Consider the following 18610-nt stretch of genomic DNA (forward strand, 5'->3'; position numbering starts at 1 on the left):
AGTTTGCAGTCATGTTTTACAGCATCGGTAGATTAACTACCCAGCCATATCGCCCAACAGGTACAGCTGCCCCATTTTTGTTTCTCCCCTTAAACAATCATTTCACTATCAGTTCCTTCAATAATCTGCATACCACCAAAATTCATTTTTTTTAATGTGTATGAGTGTTCTGACCTCAGGTGTGTCTATGCACCGCTTATGTGCCTGGTGCTTACAGAAGCCAGAAGAGGGTGTTGGAACTGGCATTTCAGAAGGCCATGTGAGTGGCAGGAATCAAACCTGGGTCCTCTGCAAGAGCAGCCAGTACTCTTAACCACTAAAATTCTTGAAAGAATCAACCACCTGTCTCTACTCCTCTCTTCTCTTCTGATCTGACAGCAGCATGACAACCTAGACGCACTCCCAAGCCTTATGCAGTGGTGTTCTGGGCCTGGGTTCTGCTCCTTTTTTGGTTTTTTGTTTGGGTTTGGTTTTTTGGGGGGCAGAGGGGTCGTTGTTGTTGTGTTGTGGTTTGGCTTTTTTTCAAGACAGGATTTCTGTGTGTAGCCTTGGCTGTCCCGGTCTTGCTTTGTAAATGAAGCTGGCCTCTGCCTCCCCCAGTGCTGGGACTGCAGACATGCGCCACCTCACCTGGCTATGGACATGGGTTCTCTTTCAGTTGCCTCTCTGGCCATTCTTTCCCAGACTCTACTCAGCCTCTTCTCCTCTCTACCCTCAAGTACCCTCTCTTCCCCATGGCAACCTCGAGCACTATCCAACCACAGGCCCTGTTGCTGCTCGGAACGGAGGGACACAGCACTGAGCAGGCAAGCAAGGCTGCTGCTTCTATGAAGCATGCGCTCCCCAAACACTCTCCAGACGGGCTTGCCGTTCTCCATCTTGCCGTGTCAAGAAGACTGCCTGCCATGCACGTCAACGTCAGGGTCCTCTCGCCGTCTGCCACGCCATGAATTACTCTCCCGCCTTGCCGCCACACTGCCAAGGTGGCTGAGTGTGCACGTGCTTTTGCATCATCTTTCTCTTACATTCACTTCTCACTCTGGCCTCACCAAGCAGCCAGTAGATAATGGTTCAAAATGTAGGTCTGCTACCAAGACCTACCCTCTGCTACAAAATGGATTCTCTCACTCATAGAGGGGTGTGTGAGTACACGCAAACCTTCAAGCTCTTTCTTCAACCAAATACTATCCAGAGCTCTTGTCAGGCATGATTTTCTCTAAATACTGGCTCACACTGTTTGCTCATTGACTCACTTCTCAACCAACAAATGATATTAAGCCCAGATATTCATGCCCATCCTCTAGAAACACGTATCTAACTGAGGAAAAAGAAGAGTGGGCGAGCAACCCCAAGAGAGCAGAGTACTGTGGCATGCTGAAACTTGATCCAGCCTGGACAGATGAGAGGCCACGGAGGCTGGAATGAGTCTCACCTAAGCTGACGCCCAGAGACACAGGTAGAGCCATCATGCACATGTGAGCTGTAGGCCTGCATTCTGGAGTAGGGTACATACTTCTAGGTCAAGAACAGATGTGCGCCTTGCCTACAACCATGAGAAGTACAGACCCCACGCAGTCAGACCATGAAGACAAACATGGTGTGGTAGCTGGGCTGTGTGTAAAGTGGAGCCAGAGTCCTATTCTTAGCACCTTAGAGGAAAACTGACTTTATCTGATGGAGTCTACTCCTCCTCTGTTAACAAAAATAAACTTTAAAAGTTACAGTGTCCGAATATAGCCCAGCTATCTCTACATATCTACACAGCGAGCCCAGTGTAATTCTTTCCTTAGTTAGCCTCCACAACCCTCCAAAGTTCTGTTCAAAAGCCTCCACCCTCTCAGGTTATACTGTATTCTGTATTGCATTTGCCTTTCTAGCACTGAATCACACCTGCAGTTTACATGACATCGTGACTAATGTCAGTCTCCCCCATCCCTCCCACCACCCCATTTGCTCTGTGAAGACAGGAATAGAGACTGAGTCTATCCTTTTCTCAGCTTTGCACAGACACTGTTATTATCTGCTGAGTAAATGACCTGACTCAAAAGCGCAGTAACAGATGCCCCACAGTAAATACTAGAGTATCTTCTGCCTCCAACAACTGTATAAATGCCAACGCCACATGTTCCACCTCCAATAATTACACACACACACACACACACACACACACACAGTGCTAATTCTCTATTAACCAAAATGTGTTCTAAACAGCATGCCAAAGTTTTTCTACAGAGACAAACTATCAGCAAATTTCAAATCAAAGGAACACACACAGCACCTACAAGCTGTAGCACAGCTGCTTGCTGTCTCATACCCTGCAAAGTCTAGTTGCAGCCTACCAGTGAGCGGTACTATATGAAGACAGCTTACTGCCTTGCTAAGTCCAGGCAGCAGTGTGCTTTTAAGGTGAGATGAGACGCTCAGCTTCTTAAGCTAAGCAGAAGCTACTCTGCATACAGGAGATCCATGAGGAGGGTTTTAACTCTCAAACAGATGCAGATGTAGTATAATCCCAATTGCAGTTTCTGTAGAAACTGGCAAGTTGATTCTAATATCCAAATAAACAAAAGGCATGTATATAGCCAAAGCAACCCTTAAAGAACACAGCCATAGGCCTGCATACCCAGCATTCAGGATGTGAGGCAGAACCATGCAACAAGTGTGATACCCAAACTCAGCCTCAAAACAGACACACAATACCGCATCACAAAGCTACAGTAAGAGATGGTGGTGGCGGGGCCAGCACGTGTAGAGAGACCTAATGAGGGCTGAGGCTCCAGAAAAGACCTTTATACTAACTGTAAAACCACTTTCAGCAAGGGTAAGACACTTTAATGAGGAAAGAATGTCTCGCAGCAACTGGACAGCACATAAGAATGGAAGCCTACCCCACACCACAAACAAAACCTCAACTGTGAGACCTCAGCTGACAGTGACACCCACCCCTCAAAAACACCTGACACACCTAAGAATGCCCAGAGGGCAAAGAGCGCACAAACCACTGTACTGTGGGTGTCCCGCCTTGCACAGCCAAAGCACAAGCTCTGGATAGTCACAAGGCACACAAGTAATTTACTTCTCATACACCAAGGATGACTGACCAAGCCAACTGCGGGAGTCAGTCCTCTTTTACCATGTGGGTTCAGAGGCTCAAACTCAAGTGGTCAGGCCCCAGCATCTTTTACACAGCTTGATGGAGCCAGTTAAAGGTGCCATGACGCCCTCTACAGTGTCACAGGCTCTTCTCACTATCTCTGCCACTCGTCCTAGCCCACCTCCACCAGGACCAAAGCCTAGCATATGGACATAAAACAGGGCTCAGCCCAAATCTGTATTGAGTTTTTCTGTACCTAATGAGCCATCAAAGGTGAAGTCCGGTAATTGTGAGCACTAGAGTCAAGACGTTCATGAAGCATAACTGGTGGCCACAGTAGACAACACCTACATGTAACTCAAGCTAAGAAGTGAAGGAAGCCCGCTTGCTAGAAAAAATAAAAAGCAACAGAAGAGACAAGAACCTTGATAGAAAATGGATCTCAGCTCAGCCCAAAGTGTCTCTAGAGAAAACCTCCCATGTAGACACACCAAGGACGATCCCAGAGTCTTGCTACTTCCCTGTCTGTCCCAGAAGCTCCAGGACTAAAACTGCCCCCACTCAGCCTGCCCTACATGGCTGATCTCTTGCAACCCAAACTGCACCAACTGTTTTTGAGACAAGATTTCACTCTGCATGGCTGGTCTAGAACTCACTATATAGATCCGGCTGGCTAGCCTAGAACACAGTACAGCCTTAAGAATGAGACATCACCATAGCGTTCCCTTCTTTTAATGGTGCTAAAATACACCCAATACACAATTGCAGACATTTTTAGACACACACAATTTAGTAGCAATAAGTACGTGCACACTGGGCATCATTTATCACTTCTTACTTTTTAAAACATTCCGAAAGATCCTGAGTTTTCATTATTTACTGAACTAACAGTTCTACCTCTTCTCCTTCATCAAACAGCAAGAGTAAGGAACCTCTGCAGGGCAGGACTGGCAAAATATGCAGAAGACAGCAAAGGGCGTCACAACTGAGGCACCAGAACAGAGAACGATACGGCATAACCAAGAGGAAGCACATAAAGGCTGCCACAGTCGCCTCACTACACATCTGCATCAAAGGGCACCTGCACATGCAGCAATGCTCACACGGAGAATACCGTGACTGGTACAGAAAACAGATGTCTCCTCCTATCCAAAATGCCTGCAGGAAATTATGGGCTCTAAATTTGGTCAAGTAATCTATGATCAATTTCTGGAGGGCCCGGAGGAAGAAAGGCACGTGCTTCAAAAGCTCTGAGTGCCCACTCACCGCCTTTCTACTTTTAGCACAACACCTTTCATCAATAAAACTAAAGGAGGAAGAAGCCTCCCCTGAAGCTTTGTCAAAGCAAGCAACTCAGCTGCCCATTTCATAACAGCAAAGATGGGAGGGGCAAGCCAAGGAGCAGTGCAAGGATACCAGGAACCTGAGCTTGTCCCACTGTATCTTAAGTACACAAGAAACTCAAAAAGTGAGTTATGTTCAGAGCCTCCCCAATGCCCGAGCTGGTACAGACCAGGGACTGTGTCCAAGTAAAGACGCCTGCTGTACTACAGCAGCTCCCCAAGCCACAAGTTTTGTTGTTGTTGTTGTTGTTGTTATTGTTGTTGTTGTTGTTGTTTTTTAAACTTAAAATGTTTAATCACGTTTCTTTTTCAAGGAAACATACTAACTCAGTGGATCCAACTTCTCGTCTTTAATACCTGTGGGGGTTTGGGCCTGCTGACCCTGCCCACTGGAAGAGGCTGCCTGCTGTGCTGCTTTCTGCTTTAACATCGTCCAATCAAATGTTTAATAGGAAGAGTCTGTGTTTACTGAATTACTGGCAATCAATGCATTTTAATAACACTTATATTAATCGACTCCAAAAAAATAGTTACATGAATATAAATACTATCATGAACATACGTGCTGGAGGTCAGCAAATAATACATTTCAACTGCAGGCATATATTAAGTCTAGTTTCCAAGACTGTAAAGCCTTAGCCATATCTAAATAAATGTTTTAAATCCACCAAAGAGGATTCCTAAAAAGACTGTTTCTGTGTTGGACATCTTCATTAAAAACCTTAACTTTTTTTTAAACTTTAATACAATTACAATGTAGTAAACAGAAGGAGCGTTCAATGTCCAGTAAGCATAAAGGAAACGCCTCAGAGGCTATACTTTAAATCCCCCATCTCGTGGTTTAAGCCTATATATTTATTTTTTACCTGGTATAAGAACTTCAAAAGAAAAAAAAGGTTCCACAGAGCAGCCTAGTATCAGCAAGGAGGCTACAAGCTGAACTTCACATTCACTTTCTTATCACCATGAGAAAGAATGGGCAGAACTTTCAGAGGTCATTTCTAGGACAGTCTCCTCACAATCATTACCAACTAACTCCTGCCACAGAACAGGGCTGGGAAACACAAGATGAGGAGGGGAGCCAGAGTCAAGCATAACCAACGCATGGACGGACGGGAACTGGCTGATAAGGACAAGAGGTAAGGAGGCCAGAGAGGCTTCTACCTCCTGGCCCCAAAGTAGCATCAAAGTCAGCAGCAGCAACCTGCTGGTGGGCTCCTTAGTTCAGCCCCTCTACTAAGTAGGGAAAGGAGAGCTACCCAGGAAGAAGGGGGCTTGTGAAAGCCTCTGGGACTAGTGGCCAGAGGATTAGCCTGTCACTGCTTGACTCAGGGTAACACAGGAATGATAATGCTGACCCAAGAGACCTCTCTAAGATCTAAAGCCTAATCATTGCAGCCCCCAGCTTTTCAGAAATCGTACCAAAGTACACAGCTTTGACATTAGAAGGTCTTCCATTAAAGAATCCTTTCTTGGGGTGCCAAGATGGCTTAACCAGTAAAGTACTTGCTACCAAGCCTGATGGACCTGCGGTATTCCTGAAACCCTCATGGTGGAAAAAACTGCAAGAACTGACTCCAGGAAGTTGTCCCCTCACCTCCCTGCTCTCCATGTCTCCCCTACCATTAAACAACAGCCTGGAGAGATGGCTCAGCAGGTAAGAGCACAGACTATCCTTCCAGGACTCTAGAGACTGGTTCCCAGCACCCATGTCAGTGGCTCACAATCACCTATGATTCCAACTCCAGCAAGCTCCAACCCCTCTTGGGCCTCCAAAGGCATGTCATTCACTCTTGTGCACATACGCACACACATAAATATAATCTTTAAAAAACAAGTCCCTAGGGCTGGAGAGATGGCTGTCGTTAAGAGAACTAGCTGCTTTCCAGAGGCCCCAGGTGTGACTCCCATCACCCACATCACAACTGTGTTCCAGGGATCCAATGCACTGTTCTGGCAGAGAAGCGGTACACAAACATACATGCAAAAACAGCAAAACACACGAAACGCATTTTTTGTTTGGTTGGTTTTTTGTTTTTGGTTTTGGTTTTTCGTGACAGGGTTTCTCTGTGTAGCCTTGGCTGGCCTGGACTCGCTTTGTAGACCAGGCTGGCCTCGAACTCACAGCGATCCACCTGCCTCTACCTCTGCCTCTAGAATGCTGGGATTAAAAGCATGCGCCACCACACCCAGCTGAAACAAAATTTTTAAAAATTAAGAACAAATTTTAAATAAAATAAATTCCTGCCTTTACCATTATAAATAGTTGAGTAATAGAGCATTTGTTAGATTCCACAAAGCCCTGCATCCTACTCCCAGGACTTCAAGGGGCAAACTTATATCCATAAAATTTATTTTTACATATATAATGCTTGCACATACACAATCATATGTACATATGATTGAATAGTATACAGCTCCGTAATTGTAAATCATACTTAAACAACATCAAAACCATTTAGCTCTTAGAAAAAATAACAACTGTCATAAGTGTCTTCAAATGCTAAATGCTTTTTTCCCCTTAGGACATTTATTTAAAAAAAAAAAAAACTAGCTCACAGACAAGTCACTCATTTATTTCCATCAGACAACTCAAAGGCACATGAAGTTCCAGCTCTGCATGAGGATTCAAGGAAATGTACCTGTGAGTTGTCACATGGCTTAAAATGTTGCCGCCAGGAGTTTGGGGAGAGCTCAGTCAGTAAAGTGCTTTTGCACCCATGTAAAAACTGTGTGCACCTGCACACTTCCACCACTGGACAGTAAGTAGGCACAGGTGGATCCCTGGGGCTCTCTGACCTGCATTCTAGCCCGGGAGCTCCAGGCTAAATAGAGAACTGTCTCAGAGCTGGAAGGCACTTCACCAGAAGCTAACTTCTGATCCCCATATGTACTAAATTTTTTATTTATATGGTGGGGGTGACATGTGAAGCTGGAGCACAACTTGCTGAAGTCAGTTCTCTTTCTACCATATGGGTAGTTTGACGGCAAGTACCTTTATTCACTAAGCCATCTTGCTGGCCCCAAAAAAGAAATTCTTAATGGTAAAACTTTGTACTTTTTCAAACTGTGTACTTCTATAGGATTTATAAAAAGCTGTGAGCTATAAACAGGGTTTATACATGACACACAAAATAAACTTAATTAAGATACGTAAGATTGCCAGTCGTGGTGCACGCCTTTTAATCCCAGCACTTGGGAAGCAGGTGGATCGCTGTGAGCTCGAGGCCAGCCTGGTCTACAAAGCAAGTCCAGGACAGCCAAGGCTACATAGAGAAACTGTCTCAAAAAACCAAAAAAAAAAGTACATAAGATATGTTAGCAAAGCCTCTTAATTGGTTCCTTAGCAGGGGTGAGAGAGTGCACGCACACACACACACACCTTTAAGAAAAACAATGGGTATCAACAGCAATGACTGCAGTCCTAATCCACTCTAGCCATGAACTGAGCTAAAAAATGATACTGCCTAAAAGTAACATGCTATTTCTAAATGTCCTTGCCAATTAAATATTCAGAAAGTCAGTGAAGCCCCAAAGAAAGCAGAAAATTAACTTGTTTACAGCTAACCATTTATCAACCACAGGTTTAAAAGAAGCCAGAAGCCAGAAGCCCGGCCTCCACCTTGGCCCTGCAGAGGAAAACCCCAATAAGACTTCCTCAAGTCTGTCTTCATAAACAGCAGCCTCCCTGGAAGAGAGGCTCAGGCCGCAGCTACCAGAGCATGCAATCCAGAAAATGAAATCTGATTCCAAGACAAAGGATGCTGTGCCTTCCTCAACAACAGTATATCAAAAACAGAAATGTTAAAACTATAAAATAATCAAGTTACCTGAAACATTTCAAGAGCAACCTAGTGCTCACAAAAGTCCAAGTGCACTCCTCTAACCTCTCTGAAATGAAGTAGAATACTCTAACTCAGCAAATGATAAAATACATATCCTTTGTAACAAAGGAAACACAGCATAGCACTCTAATCTTCTAGCAAAAACAAAAATTTTATTGTCAATATGTTCACAACACAGCTCAACAGAAAGATGAGCTAATTACAACTGCTGCTGTAGATCTCAAGGTGTCTGGCCAGCAACCTTGCCCAAACTGAACCAACGACAGCATTATCAAAGCAACTCTTGTGTCTCGCTTCTGTTTCATCTTTTATGGCTGACTTGTACAGTGACTGGTAGTAAGCTAATTTGTTAATATGTCAGTTCAAGACTACAAAACAGAACAAACGGAAGCATGAAACTCATGAATGAGACTGCTGCTATCATAGCTCCGCTCTCAGAGCTGGAGAAGACAAAGGAGTGGGCATCTATCTCCAGGGACAATAAGTCACCAAAGTCACCTAGCACAGGAGGTGCACGAAACAGGCCAGCCTGCTCAGAATGAAGACAGGGGTCAACAGAAAAACCATTTGACCTTCGCTCTAGCCCAGAAATGACAAGCTGGCAATGCATGAAGCACAAACAAGCACTTATGAACGACCCAACTATTCCAGTTATTAGTTAATACTCCACTTTATAAAGACTTGGGGGGCTGAGTGTCCATCATAAAACTTTCCCACTTGGAGCTAAAGAAGAGATGGCTCAGCAGATGAGAGCACCTGCTGCTCTTCCACAGCACCCACATCAGGCAGGTCACATTTCTTCTGGCCTCTGGGGCACCTATATGCATATACACACAGTCACACACACATATACACAAATAATAAAATAAGCCTTTAAAAAACTTCCTCCCACCATGTGGCCTACACACATGACAGCAGCAATAACAGACTGGCTGGCTCTGACACACTACACCTGATCCTAAGTATTTCTAAACTTAGCAGGTAAGACTCACAGGCCTGCAGAACAGCTTAGGTTTTTTTTATGCTAAGGAAAGGATGCTTTTATGTAATGATGCAGTATAAACTATTATCACAAAACTTTGATTCATTCAGAACTATTAAAGCAGCTAGTAGTGAGACTGTTCAATTTTTCATCTTTTGGCAGAACTGAAACACTAAGAAATAAAAACTTCTGTAAAGTTTAGACACAATTTTCTAAAATCCTTCTATTCAAGACACTTAAGCCTAATGCTAAGATTATTACATCCCTAGAAAAGATCAGTGGCCTCAGGGCCTTTGTGACCTCTCCAAACACAAGACTACAAGGACAGTCTCAGATTTGCATTATGGTGCAAATAATCATTTTCATAGCTTAAAATAGTCATTCACCAAAATGGATCTTTTTTAATTTAAGCAATAAACAATTCTGCCACAGAAAAAAAATTTTTTTGAAAAGGAGATCTTATTAAGTTAAAATGCAAACATGCCAGTTTATCTACAGGTCTGGAATGCTGGCTATCACCTCAACGTCCACAAGCACCTTGGATAGAACACCACTACCCCCTTGTGGATTCAGAATAAAAATTCTTATCTTGAATCTAGTTTGAAATGTTCCATCCTGCTGAACTTCCACCAAACTTTACATCTTGTTCACTAAAAACTCTATTTTATCTCAAGTACTTTCTAAAAGAAGAGGAAAAACACATTTTAAGATAAGAAAGGCCATCAGCATCTCTGTAGTGGAAACAGTCGGCATCCCACTGCTGCAGCGCATCAGTCACTACACTCAAGTTACCACCTTAAGGCTGTCTTAACCGTTAATGGCCAATCACATCACTAGCAGATTTATACTTCCTACAACCTCATACTTCATAACAACTTCTTATCATTTCCAACTGTCTAAAAACCAAGGGAGTGCACAGACTCTTCAGCTGACATCCCTGACAACTCACATGCCTTCAGAAATCATTCTTGGCAATGTCACTCACCCTGATGAAAGAAAACTAGAAACTAGGGGTAGGGGACATTTTTCAGTTGAAAGAAACCTCCAAACCCAAAATGGAGGCAGCATATGTATGTAATCCCAGCACCTTATTGGCCAAATGAGAAGTTCAAGGTCATCTTCAACTACATAGTGTGTTCAAGGCCAGCCTAGGCTACATGAGACCGGGAGGGGGGCAGAGACAAACACGGAGGGATGAAGATGGTGATTAAAAAGAAAGGGTGCATCCGGAAGAAGCTGCACATAGCTCTGCCCTCATACGTGAACAAATCTCACTGAGGAAGATTAAACAGGATGACATACCTGGCTTATCCATCCTGACAGACGCTAGGTTCAGCAACAGTGTACAGCGACATGGGTAAAGAGTCGCGATGGCTGCACAGTCACAGAAGTCACCACCCAGTTCTCACACATACACAGAACTCGTACGGGGACACAGTAATTAACCATTGCCTGTATTCTTTCAAACAGTTCGGTGTGCATAAAGAGGAAAAAATAATCTGCTTGGCAGGTGTTACTGCCTGGTAACTGATAAGGAAAAATGGAAAAGATCCTGCACAGTCTGCTAGAAGGATGCATTCTGCCATTTAGAATACACACCCAAAGGTACCAATTGCCTTAGGATGGTCTACCTTGTTAGGATGGTTTTGTTACAGTCACTTCTTGTTTATAGATGTTGGGGGATGGTACAGAGAGGTGTTTTGGTTGGCATGAGAGGCAGGACGAAATGCCACTCACTTTGTCCCCAAGCACTACCAAGCTTGGCATTCCTTTCAAGGCACAGCCATGTGCATGCAAGCCTACCCTGCAGAAAGCAGAGGGACGCAGTCCAGGCCAGCATATCTCCTTCAAAGTCACCCTCGGCTAACAGCTTCAGGAAGGGACATTTCATGGCTTGAAAGGCCTAGCTAAATCTAAACGGGGAAAAGTGACTGCACTTTTCCAGATGCGCAAAGGGCTTATGTCCTTTAGAAAACATGCAACTATATTAAGAATGAACAGAACACTGGGATGAATATACAAAAACCAGTAAAACAAGAGATGCCTCTATCCTTCCATCTTAGGCTATGTCAGTCATCTGAAAAATAAGGAGTGTTCCTCTTAAGAGAGAAAGAGGGTAACGTGGGGATCAATGTGCCTGGCTGGCCTCTGCACGGGAGTACATAGTATTTCTTTTTATGTCAAGAATAATGAGGTTTAAAAAAATGTCCAAGGCCGGGCATGGTGGCGCACGCCTTTAATCCCAGCACTGGGGAGGCAGAAGCAGGTGGATTGCTGTGAGTTCGAGGCCAGCCTGATCTACAAAGTACAGGACAAGGCTACACAGAGAACCCTGTCTCGAAAAAAGACCAAAAAAAAAAATAAAAAAGGTTCAAGAAACATTACCAGTCTTTACAGGGGACTCATGACATTCTACAAGCTTTGATGCTCCAGAGAAAGTGATCTTGAAAATACTGTCTAATTGATGGAGAACAGGACACAGCACCGACTGCTGTTCAATATCGGTACACTTCCTCATGTATGACAAATACTACAGGGTGGCAGACCATCTCCATCTTCTAATGACAACGCTAACAACCACAAGACAATTGAGCACTACACCCATGATGGCATATTTAAAAAGGGGGATATGACTGTGTCTGAGGCAGCCTTGCCCCCAAACTCAAGTAAAAGGGAGGAAGTGAGGGAAGGAGGGAAAGAAGAAGACAGGGAAGGAGGATGGACGGGCAGGCACCCCTTCCTAAAGCATGGTGGAAAGAGACTCCTAACTAGAACCTCTACCCTGCCCACACATCAGATTGCACCACAGCAAAAGGTGAGGCAAAGGTTTGCATCCTTTGTGAACTCTACTACAATCAAACCAGAGAGAGGGAAGCCAAATAAATACAGCAAAAACAAATTCCCAAAATCCTACAAGGGTAGGCTCAGAAACCTGCAGGACAGCATTTCACTAGGACTCTGATTATAAATACCACCGTCCCCTTGCTGGGACTTAGACCCCATGCCACCTACTCAGAACAATAAACAAGGTATGATGCTTCTGTAGGATACACAGCATTGAAGATGACCCGCACAATGAAAATGCAAAGGACACATTATCACCTATCACCACAAAGCAAATCCAAGGTGCAGCCACCCACAGACTAAGGGTTGCTACAGTAGTGAAGGCTACAGAACTGACTTCTACAGCCACTATGGAGAGAAAACTCGACTTTGGATTAACTTTGATCAGTGTCAATATTGTGATGTATACCTCACATGCACCCAAAAAGAATCAAGCTTTACCCAAAAAAGAAAAGAAAAATACAAATAACAGTACTATTGAACTGCATAAAGATCTAAAAGACATATAATAAGCTAGTAAGTGCTTCAGCCTCTGGCCCTGGAGTGGTCGCCACACTTAGGCATTAGAACCAGACAACTGAACAGCAAAGCCCAGGGGTGGCTCATTCAATGCTTAATGCCTGAGAGCATGAGCCACAGGAAAGAAAAGAACCTTTATCTAAAACATGTGGAAGTGCATCTGACACTGTGGTCCATGCATATGATGCTAGCATGCAATGCTGCTCTTCTCATGCTTACTAAGCATCCCAAACAATCACATACCTAAAGGACCTACAAGTTACATCTAGACAGGCACATTAAATGTGACTCTACTTTCTTGTATGTGCACATATACACACCCAGTCTGGTGGCGAGGAAAGCTGCTGAGTGCTCCTGCCAGTACACCTTCCTCCCTCCTCACTACTTCCAACCCTCCAGGGAGGAAGGAAAGGTTCCACAGAATAACACACTATTCAAGAATATTTTTGTTAATATTAAAATCCAAAAAATTTAAATTCAGAAAAAAATTTGACTTTATTAAAGTCAAGTCCTGTAGACTGAATGTCACTCATCGAAAAGGCTAACAAGATCCAGTGTGGTCTCAGGCAAAGTCACCGAGTCCCCACAGATCCTTGCACACAGCAGACACTCAGGAAAGGCTGCAGAGTGAACAGCTGAGTAGCAATGACTTTTCTTCAGAAGAGCAGATGCTAAGATACCACCAACGACTCAATGGGCAACTGCAGGAGGCCCGAACATGAGAACCCTCCATTGCTGCTCCCATGAGGTGCAAAGGCTGTGTTCTCTAAGCTGTGAGAAACAGGGCATACGAAACGACCCAAAATAATGAACAGGGTCGGGAACGGGCACCAGAGTGGCTACCTCAAGATGAGCAAGAATTCAAGTCACACTGACACATGGACTGACACCTCCCTGGCTATAAAATGGGCCATTTTATGGAGAAAAATTAAAACCACCAGAGTCTGAAACTAAAAAAACAGGAAATGTGGCTGAGATGGGCTTGGCACCCCGCACCTGTGACTTCAGCATTCATATGGCCCAGGCAGAGGGACTGATCCCCAAGCTCAGGGCCAAGTCATTCTACAAACTCTAGGCTAGCCTGAGTTACAAAACACAACCCTGTCTCAAAAAGACAAAATACTAAAATTTTTGATAAAGTGAAAAAGACGAAAGTGTGGCTAAGTATAACATAAACTTATCTCCAAGAACATGCAAGAGTGACTCTACTCTTTTGACAAGACAAAGCTGAACTAATCTGCCCTTGAGAAGAGGGTGCTGTGCACACGTCAATCTGCAGAATCCGCTGAAGGGGAAGATGGAGAAGCCCAACGGTTCTCTGAAACCGGGTAAGTCAGGTCTTCAAAGAGACAAGAGAAAAAGACTCATCTGGCCTTTCCCAAAAGCTAGGGAGTAAGAGGTGGAAGGGGAAGTGATATTTGAACAGAAAGGGGGGGGGGGTGCAAAGTGAGTAAGAGGAGCAGGGCAACCCGACAAACTTCAAGAGCAAACCTTGTACAAATTCCCAACCACCCAGAGCCACACCACACAGTAAGCCAAGCACAGGCAACTGAGGAGCCCAACTTTAGACAAGCAGTGCGGTCCATGTGTGGGTCACTGCTGGACAGGGACGACTCCCAATGGCAGCCAGAAATGAGATGCCTCTCCTGGGTCTACACCAACACACACAGCAGGTAGCCAACTCTTCGTTTTTTCCAAGACTCACTAGCACCCCTAGAAACAAACAACTCCCCTAAGCTGACAACAGACACAGGGCAAAGACAGCCTGCCTACACACACACACACACACACACACACACACACACACACACACACACACACACACACACGAAAATCAGAGCAAAAGCTTAACTTCCTGGCAGTGGGTACTGTGCTGAAAAGCAAAACCAGAGCCAGCTGCGACATCTCCTTGCCTGGAATGGAAAATCAAGGTGGAGGGCTCCCTTGCTGGAAGGGGCTCCAAGACAACACAGCTGGATGAGGCCGGGGCTCCTCCACACTAAGCCAGTCGAAACCTAAGCCTTCGCTGCTGAGTGAACTAGCTAGAGACAGGGAAACACAGCACCTGAGCGGTGGCTGAGCTGCTGGGCTCTCAACACTCACCAGCCACAGAAAAGCACCTGCAAAAACCCTGCCACCTTCTCAGGAAATGGCAAGCACTTTTCCAACGGTCCCTTCTCCTAATTTCACAGCATCTCTCACTTCATTGGCTGAAATACAACAGGGACGTACTTGAGGCCATCAGATCCCAGTTCTATCAGGGAGAAGCAGTAGCTTCTCCGTTTCCTATCATGTCCCCAAAACACTCGGAAATCTCTCTCCTACATTGCAGTTAAAAAAAAAAAATTCAAGATAAGAACTTTCACTACCCACAGAATCAAGGCAAGAATACTGTCCCTAGATTCCAAATGGAGAAGTCTGGGTCCTCATCAGCAAGCGCTGCACATGGGGGATGTGGGGAGCTCTCGGGGCAGTCTGCTTATTCAGTACAGTACAAATGACAAATGAAGGAGTGGTGAGAAATGGCATTTATCAATGACACCTCAGACTCCTCTAAGCCTGCAGTCACCAATAACATACATGGGTCTATATGTATGAATCCACAGTCTGAGCATAGAGCTGCCTGCCACCTGAACCTTCTAACCTCCTCTGTGCATCTACAGAATGTTATTGCATATATGCACAAAGTGGTTTCTGTGTGTCAACAACTGTGTAGAGCACCACAATTTCTATAATGCCAAAGAGGACCAGAAGAGCAAAAATTGGGAAATTTCCCCTATGACTGAAAGGCACAAAACCCAGAGAAATGTGCTGATCCCACTGGAGACACACCGGGGCCACAGAGAGGCTCTGGCAGGACAAGGAGCGCACAACTACCTCGTCTCAAATGGCATGTGGGCGACCAGGGTGTCTCCGCTCCCTATTCTGGATAGAAAGGCATATGGCTTCTCCTTCCCCAGCCAACATGAATACAATTTGAGAAAATTAGAAAAAGTCAAGGTAACAGGCTCACTAAATATGGCTGCCTGGGAAACAGAAGCCATAAGGGGGATATGAGTTCTCTCAAAAAAAAAGGGGGGGGGGGAGTTTACTTCCAAGAAAGATTCAAAGACTTCTTGCGAGTGGGATCCATAAAGTCTGGTTCTCATTGCTAAGAAGTCAGGAATTAGAACACCAAATTCAAGGGCACATGACCCTTTTCCCAGTGGGACAGGATTAATTGGTAAAGGGTGCCCCCTAAGATCCAAGGGTGAACGGGGAAGCAATAGATTCTCGTTCTCCTGCGAGAAAGGAGTAATTCCTAAGGTCTCTCTTCACTCAAGTGGTAGGCACAGCGAAAGTCCTGCCTGCCCTACATCTTACTGGGGCACCCACCCTGGCCCAGACAGGGAACTCCAAGGAGAGAGAGGCAGACAGCTAAGGAGCATTGGAGCGTCCGGTTTTTCCAACAAGAAAGAGGGCAACTCGAAGGGTGTTCAGGAAATGAGCTCACCCTAACCCAGGAAAGTGTACGGAGAGAGTACAGGTCTGGGAGAAGTGTCTGCCTGCCTTTTTAGAAATGACTTCAGAGCTGCACAGGGCCCCACAAGCCACTGGGCGAGCAAAGGAGGAAGAACACGGATAGCAGGGGTCCCCTTGTCCTGGCCAAAAAAAAAAAAAAAAAGGGTAAGCCCGGCGTGCAGAGGCTCAGCGGCCCCGAGAGAGTCCCTTCAAAAGGGGGACAGGCTCACACGGAACCCTCGGAGCTCCGCGAGGATCGGGGTCACGGAAGGTAAAGGGCAAGGCAGCGTGGAGACCCCACCCTCCCGGTAGTGAGGGTGCAAGGGCAAGAGTAGAAGAGCACGCTGTGAGGGGCGGGGAGGCCGAGCGAGGGCCCCCGGCCCTGCTGGGGGAGGGGTCGCCCGGGGCCTCGGCCGAGGGGCGCTCGGCACGAGGGGGGCCCCCTGGCGGGGACCCGCGCGGGGACACCCCACGTCGGCGCTAGGAGGCGCCTCGCAGCCCGAGGGGGGCTGTGGAGGGGAACGTCCGGCCCTGACGCCGCTACGGCCGCCGGCACCGGTGCCCGCGAGCCCCCGCGGCCCGGGAAACTTTCCGCCCCGCGGCCCCCTCACGCCCGGGCCGGCACGGCGGGATGCCCCGGGCCGGGTGCGGGAAGCATCGCGGCTTCTCCACCTCTTCACTGGGCCCGGCCCCCGCCCCGCGCGCCCCCCGCCCCGGCCTGCCGCCCCCGGGGCTGGGTGCGGGGCGCCGCGGCTCGGCCGGCCCGCGAGTCACCTCAGGACTCGGCCGCGCTCCGCCCCCCCCCAGCCCCGCCGGCGCCCTCCCCGCGCCCGCCGCGCCCCCGCGCTCGCGCCCCGCGCCGCCGATGCCCGGGATGTCCGGCGCGGCCCCGGGCTCGCCGTGTCGCCGCCACCCTGACAGCCCCGGGCCCTCGCGCTCCGGCTCTCACCTTCCGGCTTGTTTTCGGCAGCCATTTCCCCTCCGCGCGCCACATCCTCCTCCTCCTCGCGACCGGGACCCCGAGCGCGCGCCTCGTACCGCCGCCGCCGCCGGCCCAGCCACCCCGCCGCCGCCGCGCACCCGCCCTGGCCCCGCCCCGCGGCCCACGCACAGCGGCCATTGGGCAGCGCGTCTGCCAGTCACGGTCCCCGCGACCAATCGTGCCGCACCAGGGGTCTCACTACTCTCCGGGAGGAGCGTCCTATCCACCCAGCCCATTGGCTGAGCACCACCGCACCGACTAAAGTGATTGGCCTGGAACCAACGCCCCCTCCCCACCCACTCCCAGGAAAACCCGCCCTCAAGACCTAAACAAAGCTTCCTAGTGGCCAGAAGACCGAAGGACGGCCCAATCAGGACGAGGCTGACACGGAATATTTCCTCGAGGCCGAGACGTGGTGTTTTGATTGGGCGTCACTACAGTGTTTCCCAAGCCGTGTAGACCAATCAAAGGGGGTTCCCGGAACTCGGGAACGGCTGTGGGAAGCCCCGCCCCGCAGCGTGACCGTCATGAGGAAGGCGCTCGCTCATTGGCTTGCTGGGGCTTTTCCCGCGTGCTCCCGGAGCTGAAGGACGTTCCCGGGGAAGCCGCTGCCGGCGCGTGGGGGTCCCGGTGTCTGTGGAGGACACGCTGGGATCTCCGGGATCCCACAGCCGGCGAGGCGGGGGGACGACCCTGGGGGCGGGGGGCGGGACGCGAGGCGCCGAGGCGTGCCGGTTCGCGGCGTTCCCGAGCCCCCTCAGCCGGTAGACCGGGCGTCGGTGCCCGGCACGGGGGAGGGGCACACCTCCCGGCAGACCCCGCCCCTCGGGCAAACCCCGCCCCTTCCTGGCCTCTGAGCCCCGCCCCCTCGACCGGCGCTGCGTTCCCCCGCCGGTCCCCCCCACCTCCGCGGCCGCCCTACGCTCCCGCCCGCCTTGCGCTCTTCTGTCCCCTTTTTCTAGCGGCTTAAAATACTGAAACTTTATTTTGGTCACGTTGCCCATGTGACCGGCGGAGCCGATGAGTCATAGGTGCCTTGTCCCAGGCTGCAGCCGCGGATCCAGGGCTCGGAACGCTCGACCCCGGCTAGCCTAAGCCGGTCCCTCCCGGGCTCCCGGCGCTTCCTCTCCGCGCAGCTCTCCTGGAATTAGAGCCCCACCGGATACGCAAGCCCCGGCCGGCCGGGAGAGCTGCGGGGTACTGCGCCTTCTCGGGAGAAATTCGGGGCTTCTGCACGTGCACCGAGGAGCAGCGGGAGGGAAAGGCTGGGAACGCAGTTTAGTGAAAAGCAGCCGAGCTCCAGATTCTCCCTGTAAACTTGCACTGTTTAATTCCTCAACGTTTTTTTGTTTTTTGTTTTTTGTTTTTCCCCCTCTGTTTGCTGCTAGCAGAAACAATGAAAAGTCGATCGAGTGCTTTGGCGTTAGGATTGATCGTCAGAGCCAGTCTGTGCCAATCCTAACAACATGTGTTCTTTTTACGGCGTTCACCGCTGAGAGT

At 48.0% G+C, this 18610-nt stretch overlaps 1 protein-coding gene across 24 annotated transcripts in view; it reads right to left on the reverse strand.

The window, feature by feature from the left end:
- CAMTA1 (calmodulin binding transcription activator 1) overlaps window positions 1-17223 on the reverse strand; it is an 838283-nt gene extending 821060 nt beyond the window's left edge. For all 24 annotated transcript variants that reach the window (XR_014779735.1, XR_014779736.1, XR_014779737.1 and 21 more), the window contains exon 1: window positions 17078-17223. Coding sequence is in view for 14 of the 24 variants with exons in the window: in XM_084784663.1 (XP_084640789.1) it covers window positions 17078-17122 (45 nt within the window). In the remaining 10 variants the exon portion in view is untranslated. The remainder of the gene's footprint in view (window positions 1-17077) is intronic.
- Window positions 17224-18610: the final 1387 nt, after the last annotated feature.

This window comes from Acomys minous (genome assembly GCF_964271855.1).
Source record: "Acomys minous genome assembly, chromosome: 6".
Classification (NCBI taxonomy): Eukaryota; Metazoa; Chordata; class Mammalia; order Rodentia; family Muridae; genus Acomys; species Acomys minous.